We start from the raw sequence: 8,395 nt of genomic DNA on the forward strand, positions 1-8,395 counted from the left end.
GTGTTCACAGCGCGTTCTGCTCAATGTTCCGCAAGCAACCTCCGCGTGCGTGTGTGTGTGTGTGTGTGTGTGTGTGTTGCGAGCTCTGCTCACGCTTACCGGAAAGTCAAAGTCCGCTAAAAAAAAACGTGCCGACATGAAATTTCTCTGGACTTGTTTCTTTTTGCAATAGCACTACTGTGCTGTAACATGTGTATAGTCATGGTGTGAGCCGTGCTGGGCAACACTGGTAAAATTACACGAATCACGATCCTCTCGTTCACTGGTCCTCTCCCTGCTCTGCTCATGCTTTGATAAAAATAGCTTTGTAGGACTATAATTTATTTTGACAATTGGTCAAAAAATAAATCTGTTAAATCTGATTCTGCTGCATAGAACTGATTGAAGAATAATATATTGATATTTTATATTATTTTAATATACTGTAGGTACCAGTATTAACCTTTGCACCATTTGGATCACTCCGCTTATCTGTGTTTGCGCCACTTGCATCATTAAGCCAGTAGGTGGCGACAAGTGACTGTCTTTATGAGTGAACAATTGAACTTGAAACTGATTAGTGCCAAAAACAAGGATAAACTCAGGAAAGAAACAAGTTGCTGAAACCAATCTTTAATGCTAATATAAATTGCTCATTTGCCTCTTGACACAAAAAGATTGCACTGGTGTTTGATTGAAATGTAACATCTATGCAAAATAATCCTTGAAAGATTTCTCATTTAAGGCCATTCCTGTTTGGAATATGTGATTGTGTATTGTCAACAATAAGCAGAAACATTCTGCATTTCCATTTTGTAGTCTGGATCATTCATTGCAATATTTATCCTCATTCTCATTTTTAAGAATCTGTTATCTTGACAAATAATTTATGTATACTGCCCACTGACATGCTTTTAAAGCTATTGTTATCCAAATTTTTTGGCCTTTAAACACCTTAAAATGCACATATGTAGGTCCGAGAAATCCAAATTTTCTCGGGGGAGCAAGCCCCCGAACCCCCCTAACTACCTCACATTTCAATACGCATGACTGTGTGGTAATGTGTGCTGGTGTGGCTACAGTGCCAAGGATGAATTTTTGAGCCAGTTTACCCTTGCATATATACAATAATACATTATTCTCTGTATCAAATCATTATTACCCAGCCCCTGATGTTTCGGGCTCATCCCCTGATGTTTTTAAAACCTAGAAACACCCCTCCAAATGCATATACAATATTTGTAACTTAAATAAGTAATAATCAAATAAAGAGACACTATATTAACATTTTAAAAGTCTTAGTTACAACCGGCCCTTTGAGGGCAGCCATAATGCTGAAGTGGCCCTCAGTGAAAATGAGTTTGACACCCCTGGTTTAGACGGAAACGCGACGGTGGAGCGTTTTTAAGATTTCCACTCTGGAGGGTGGTTTCACTTTTTTGCGTTTTTAAGCCCCAAAAATGCCGTCGCCGTCTAAACGAAAGGCACATCTGATAAAATATTTTTACGTTTTCACCCGCGAGCGTTCTCGTGTAAACAGGGCCCTAAATATATTTATAAAAAAGAAAAAAAGATTATACAAGCCAACAGGGGTAAATGTTGGGACCACGGCCCAGAATGTGTGGAGGGGCAAATGTAGCCTGTAAGACAGTGAAATGGATAGTGGATACTAGACAATAGAGAAAGTGATGTGATGGCTGGCGCAGGGTGAGACTCATGCTGAAAAGTCCATTTCTCCCCTAACCTTTTCTGTGACATTGAGTTGCTGGTTTGCCCTGGGGACAAATGACCTCCTCGTTGTTGAGCATGACAGAAGACTGCTACTGCAAATTATCCTCAGTTTGTTAAATGATTAACCTCAGCTCCATGCCAAACACAGAGCCAGCTTTCCTTACCAACCTGTCCCAGCTGCCCTCTTCTTAATGCTGCCTCCCCAGCACACAACAGCATAAAAATAGGACTCTGGCCATGTTTAGTCTTGCTCAGAGTCACTGCTGGAATGGTACTCCTCAGAATCACTTTCAAAGTTAATTTCGGTTTCAGTCAGAACTTGAACATAACATTTCTTCGCATGCTTTGCCAGGCTGTTGCTTGCTTCTTTGTTCTTCATTGTCAAGCTCTGTAGACCTCGGATACCATCTTGAAGCAGACCCCACGTCTTACCTTACGTTAAAACACATTGAGCCTTTATTAATTAGAAACATTCAGAAACATTGTAATGTATGCCAAGTATAACAAATACATACCTGATGTCACATTAGAAAGCTGGGATGACATCTGCTTCAGGGTGTCTGCACGGGTGCAAAGAGACTTCCAATGTTTGTTCATCTCAGCTATAAGAATCCTCTTCTCCTCCTCAAGTCTCCTTACTGCCATCACAATGTCGAACGCTTTCCTCTTTGTCCTTAGATCTACAGAGTCTGAAATACATAGATGAAACATAAGTCAGTTGTAATTAAGATTAGCATTTCAATATTTTCTGGGGTTACAATCGAGCCATGACAGATTTTGTCCTACTATGTGACTATTTCACAAAGTCAATGGAATTGTGTACATACCACCGTGTGTAAGCTGCCATGGCCAAACAATCTCGTCAGAAAGAATGGTGTCCAATGTCAGTTGTTCTGCATTAGGAACCAAGGTGTTGTACTTTTTCACTACAGAAGTTAAGATTTTTTTTTCCTCCCTGATCTTTCGGCGGATTCGGGCACGTCCTTTGCATCCGTCACTATCCTTATAAAGACGCTGGGACCTCCTCTTAACACTTGCCACCAGCTCCTCTATGCGGTTGGCAACAGCGGCAACATCAGCATCATTTGGGGATGTTGTTGCTGAGAGGAAGAAATTAAGAGATAAGAAATATGCTTCTTGATTCCATGAAAAAATATTTTTGGTGTATGAGCAAAATAAAGCCTCAACAATCTTTTCATATTTCTCTGTAACTGAGAGGCTACACTTGTAGCTAAGTTTGAGTATAGTTAGGTTAGTTAGGTTCTTTATTGTCCCCATGGGGATAATCTTGTCCACACGTCATCAGCAATCAGAGTATGTGCTCTTTGACTACGATTACAATGAGCCTCTTTGGAATTGCAGCCAAGCTTAGTCAGAAGTGATACATCAAGCACCATATCAAACAGTATAAAACAGTATATCCTACCTTCTGCCCACTCATTGACATCAAAGATCCACTTCTCCAGTTGACTGTCTGAGATGTCCATTACCGTTTTCATGGCCTCCAGGTTATGCAACTGGCCTTGCAGGGCTATTTTGGCCTTCAAACATAAATGACAATGAGGGAAACGCCTACAACTTTGACAATTGTTTATAAGGATTGTGAAGTACCTTCACTATTAGAAAACCACATACAATACTAATTAAATATACAGTATATTCGTATATATGTGGACTATGAATATATGTGGTATGAACATTTAATATTTTATTTTACAATATCGCTATGCATTTTGCATAAGGGAAAACTGGTGTCTTTACCTTCCGATATCGGCGGGCAAGGGTAGAAGCCAAGTTGTCAAACTTTTGTTGGTTCCAGCGCATGGCCATGATCGTCAGCATGTCTATGCGTCCTGCAAAAATAAAAAAATATGAGATTATCACCTTTCTTTCCAGTAGCAGTAGGAGAAGAAACTGTGCAGACAATAATAACTTACAGTACTTTGGAACTATTAATCTGCTGTCTTGTGCCAGTTGATTACTGTCCCATGAAAGGGTTGCACAGGATAGTGAAGAAATAGCATGAAACAGTGGCGCAGGACAGTAGTCAAATGGCTTAGAGCACTATGGCAGGACAGTAGGTGAATGGTACTCTGATGTGTATTTTTTATATCGCACTGCCCTTCCTTATTATCCTCACGTCAAATAAAATAGGATGATGGTATTGTAATCGATCCATCCATTTATGTTGAATATTCTGAGCTTTATATTTTCAGAGTCAGCATATATGCATGAGCTCAAAGTGGCTCACCATTGTCATCAGGATAAAAATTTACTGGTTACCTTACCTGCTTTTGACATGTGCTTTGTCGTAACAGCAATCCTTGAGAGGAAGGCGTTACACTGCTCCACCTCTTCCCCAAGAGTCGAACCAGCCCCCTCCTGATATGCTCCACTCCATTTTACCTTTAAAAAAAAAAAAAAAAAAAAAAAAAACTAAGTGGCAACAATATTATGCAGGAATTCAGGGAAAGAAAATGTCATGGACAATCATTTTTTCTTACCTCACATTTGAAATCATGAGCTTTGGCATGAAAAACAGAAAGAAATGGCCTCATGGTGAGGAGATCCTGAAGCTCAGGGCATTTCTCTGCCACTCTCTGGAGGTAAGGCCAGTACTTGCATGCCACATCCATTGCAAAAAATGTAACTGGTTTACAGGCCATTTGCTTTTGGAGGTACAGGGGGTAGGCAAAAATCTCCCCCCTGAACATATTGAGGGCACGAAGCAGAACCCCATGACGACATACAGCGAGTTCCAGGCCCTCCTCGTCTGTTTTTCCTGAGGACTTCTGAGACGTTTCACGCGCCGCTGACCATTGCCCTCCACAGACACCTCTTCCAGAGACCTAAAACATGGAAGATGGTTAACAGTCCAAACTTGTTCAAACAAAGTCCTCTGTAGGACGTGGTGTTTTATAGGTAAATATAGTGAAGTTGTGCAAGTTTACATGACTGGTTGAGGTATGGACATAGTCCACGAATTTTGCGACGTCATCATCATTCGCGATGAACACGCCATCAAAGATGGCTTTTTCCTCCGATCTAAATAAAAGAGATACATATTAACTTTAAATATTCATATGATTTTGAATTCACAGCAGTTACTTTCAAAGTAATGGACCGTCAATGCACACACAGTACCTTGCTGCACTCTTGAATCTGTAGTGCTTACGGTTTCCATCAACGGATACTGCAAGCATGTCTGGGCTGCACGCTGGGCAGTCAAAGTGGTCCTCCTGGCATAATTTTTCCACTTCGAATCGGACAGCTTCCCACTGCAAGAAGCTTTTCCGGAAGCTGTCTGCTGTGATGTTTCCGCTCTGTTTCAAAGAAGAGTTTAGTAAAAGAGAACAAAAGACAACAGTAAAACGGATCAAATTAAACAATATACTCACTTAAGTAAAATGTTCTAAATGGATGCATTTTGGGATGTTTGTACAAACTTTGTTACCACTCCTTAGAATACATATCGAAGGAAATAAACAATGTGTAAACTTCACTCATACACTATACACTGGTGTATTTGGGGGACCTGGCCATTAAACATACAGGATAGTTTGACATTCAGTCTAAATCTAAACGCAAAGAGAGCTACAACGGCTTCCATACTGTTTAGAAGTAAGCCTGTGCAATGTTTAGCCCATTAATCCAAGGGAACACTTCTGGGATCAGGAAATGATATTGGGGAGAAGATGTCAAAGTCAGTAGCCATTGGAGTTGAATTTGAGATCTTCAGAATTACCTGTTTTTTCATAAATGTCTCAGTGCAAACTGCTGATGAGAGAACATGAGTTTATGGTTGTCTATAAAGGGTCTAATGGCTCTTTTCATGTGTGCTATCATCATCATCATGCCCTCATAGTATTATATATGGAGTTACGAAATTATTACCACAAATACTTACACGGCCAAAGCAAACAGTGCGTTGATCCAGCATTCTAAGAAATGCTTGGCTAGACATCCCTGGTGCAGCCATCTTCAGCTCTTCAAAAGAAAAAAGGACATCTGTTGCGTACACAGTTGAATAGTGAGAAGTGGCAGGCCAGTAGTCATTATGGATCAGGTCATCCACTCCAGGACTCCAAGTGGCTTCACATGCTTTGCATATAATCTGAGGCAATCTGAGATCATATCGCCCTGGAAAAAGAAGAAAATATATACACAAAGTTAATTATGACAGACCAAAATTTTGTAAGGCACTCTATTGGAAGTCACACTTTTGTCAGGAAAATGAACTATCCCCATTCAAACAAAGGTTAATTGTTTTCCTCCACATAGATGGGCCCAGCCAATCTAATCAACACAAAACCTATTGACACCTCTGGATTTCCATCCATGATAAAGAAAATCAGAGAAAAATCAAAAAGAAAATTCGACAGAAGTGACCCCCACCCAAACCCATAAAGTTCTTCTTACCATTCATTGTAACCACAACTATGGACTGTCCTGCGATGACACTGGACGATACTTGTAGACAACCGCATATTGTCTCTGGCATCTCCAAAGGAACAAGACGCTCTTGAAAAAAAAAAAAAAAACATGGATGAGAATTAAACAATAACATTTATTTACTGGAAACTATTTTAAACAAGATGCACTTGACGGCTTCATCGACCTATCAGAAAACAGCATTTCAGTCTAAGAATTTGACTTAAAAACTACAACTTACCACACTGGGTTAGAACCCTCTCCACAACACAAGTTGTGGGAGGCAATGGATGAAAAAATGCATGTGTCATCGTATCCCTGTTGTGGAACACTTGACCTTGGTGGACCCTGACATCACAATGGCCACAGAGGAATGGGTGTGGTCGGCAGTCACAACAATGGATAACGGCTGGACCATTTCCACAATGTTGGCAGATCCGAGTTGCTGCATGTTGTCGAGCCACCATGGTGTTGACCAGTCGGGGTCTCTCTTTCTCCCACCACCCTGATATGAGGCTCTTTCGAGTCGACCAGTCTGCTGAGGCTTGAAGTGCCGTTTCATCTTCATATATGTCCTCCTCACCCAGTGAGCGTTTAAGCTCTTGAAGGAAGGACTCTGTTAAAACAATGCACAATATTTAAAAACAGTAGTTTATTATAACAAAAGAGAATAGCATTGAACAATTTTATAATAAATGAACATACTGTTTTGAACCAGTGAAGTCAAAATAAATAACACACCTGCAGTAACGGAAGGAAAGTCACTGGTCATTTCCGCACTGGTTTCCGGAGCCCTGACATGAGAGACACCAGTCTTTCGACTCTGGCTTTGACTGGGACCTGCTGTAGCAAAAAAACAAAAAACAAAGCTGTTGCTTTTTACACTCAATGACACAAACTTTACCTGATGCTAGGCACAGGTACGTAATAATAACCTCAGATATATTCTAATTCAGACCCATGACTTGTGATTATGCTGTATACCTTTCCAAGTCACAAAACTAGATCTGGAGTCTACATTTTAATAAACATTAATGTAAAAAAAATCGTACCTGCTTGTTTCCGGGATGATCTGGGCCTGCCGTAAATAATGTTTCCATCACTGTCCCTCTTAATCCACCTAACATCTTGCTTGCTGTTTGATGGCCGGCTGGTGGACGGATTACTGGTGGAAGGCTGACTGGTGGATGGTTCTGCTTCCTGCATGCCAATGAGCTGTTGGAGGTGAGCTTGATGTTCAGCCTGATCAACAAGGTCACTCATCTCATTCAGGAGACGGTCCATCTCATTATCAGACATGGCACAAAATATAAACACACAGGGACAAAAACAAAACAAAAAAACAACAACAAATAGAGAGACGGGGGGGGGGGGGGGGGGGTAAGACAGCAAGAGAGAGAGAGAACACAATACAACAGTAGAGAGAGGAACAAGATACAAGACAAATGTGGCTCTTAAAAGTGCCTTTTTTTTCTCGATGTAATGAGGTGCTGTTTTTTTTTAAAGGACAGGGATTAAGGAACCTGCAGAGAAAGAGAAGAACAAATCAAAAAAGAATAGATCACCAAACTACATATTACAATATGAATAACTACTAGACTAAGAAGTTAAGCAAATGCTGCTCTTGTTTATTCATGCAATCACAATATCATAAAAAATGAATGGCTTCAAAAAGAAGTATTTTGAACACATCCTTGTTCTGCTTTAATTCTATATATCCCCAATAACCTTTCCCCCAATAATCATTTACACGTCCAAAATAAAATTGCGTTTATTTCCACACAAAAAAAATGTTGTGTATAGCCTACCATATATATATATATATATATATATATATATATATATATATATATATATATATATATATATATATATATATATACACACACACTGTATATATGAAGAGTTCAGATGCAAAAGCCTCTAAGTGCCAACTGAAATTTTCTTCTAGAATGATCATTTACAGTATATAAAGCTTGTATATTTAAGTTCAGTAATTTCACTTAAATGACAATTAATAGGTAATTTGCATTGCATTTAAGTGAAATTATATATTATATTATATATTATATGTAATATTAATACAACTACGAGTTTATAAAAAAAACATGTTGTAGGCATATAGGCTAGCCTATAAACTCGTAATTTTATAAATTATGGCCGTGTAAATGCTTATTCATTTCTCTTTCTTATGAGACTGTTGTATTTATTTCTCTTTCTTATGAGACTATTGTAAGCGACTTACCGTGGTGGA

At 39.4% G+C, this 8,395-nt stretch overlaps 1 protein-coding gene and 1 long non-coding RNA gene across 2 annotated transcripts; both read right to left on the minus strand.

Annotated features, from left to right (window-relative positions):
- Positions 1-598: 598 nt before the first annotated feature.
- LOC308681782 (uncharacterized protein) lies at positions 599-4,402 on the minus strand. Its single transcript, XM_081350899.1, has 7 exons — positions 4,215-4,402; positions 3,999-4,116; positions 3,472-3,563; positions 3,137-3,251; positions 2,538-2,810; positions 2,226-2,399; positions 599-2,142 (listed from the first exon to the last, which is right to left on the minus strand). The coding sequence occupies exons 1-7, from the start codon at positions 4,374-4,376 to the stop codon at positions 1,952-1,954; spliced, it is 1,125 nt and encodes a 374-aa protein (XP_081207025.1). The 5' UTR covers positions 4,377-4,402; the 3' UTR covers positions 599-1,951.
- A 33-nt stretch (positions 4,403-4,435) lies between these two features.
- On the minus strand, positions 4,436-4,951 carry LOC308681652. Its single transcript, XR_014029052.1, has 3 exons — positions 4,855-4,951; positions 4,662-4,755; positions 4,436-4,559 (listed from the first exon to the last, which is right to left on the minus strand). It is a non-coding gene; the product is annotated as an uncharacterized lncRNA (long non-coding RNA).
- Positions 4,952-8,395: the final 3,444 nt, after the last annotated feature.

The sequence above is a fragment of the Scardinius erythrophthalmus genome (assembly GCF_964197995.2).
Source record: "Scardinius erythrophthalmus genome assembly, chromosome: 21".
NCBI classification, from domain to species: domain Eukaryota; kingdom Metazoa; phylum Chordata; class Actinopteri; order Cypriniformes; family Leuciscidae; genus Scardinius; species Scardinius erythrophthalmus.

What these genes read in the sequence shown, in the direction of transcription:
- LOC308681782 (XM_081350899.1), bottom strand. Translation starts at nt 4,376, where the DNA reads ATGGCCTGTAAACCAGTTACATTTTTTGCAATGGATGTGGCATGCAAG. An exon ending in ATGGCAGCTTACACACGGTG is followed by an intron (nt 2,400 to 2,537) that starts GTATGTACACAA and finishes TATGTATTTCAG; the next exon opens with ACTCTGTAGATCTAAGGACA. An exon ending in GCTTTCTAATGTGACATCAG is followed by an intron (nt 2,143 to 2,225) that starts GTATGTATTTGT and finishes TTTTAACGTAAG; the next exon opens with GTAAGACGTGGGGTCTGCTT.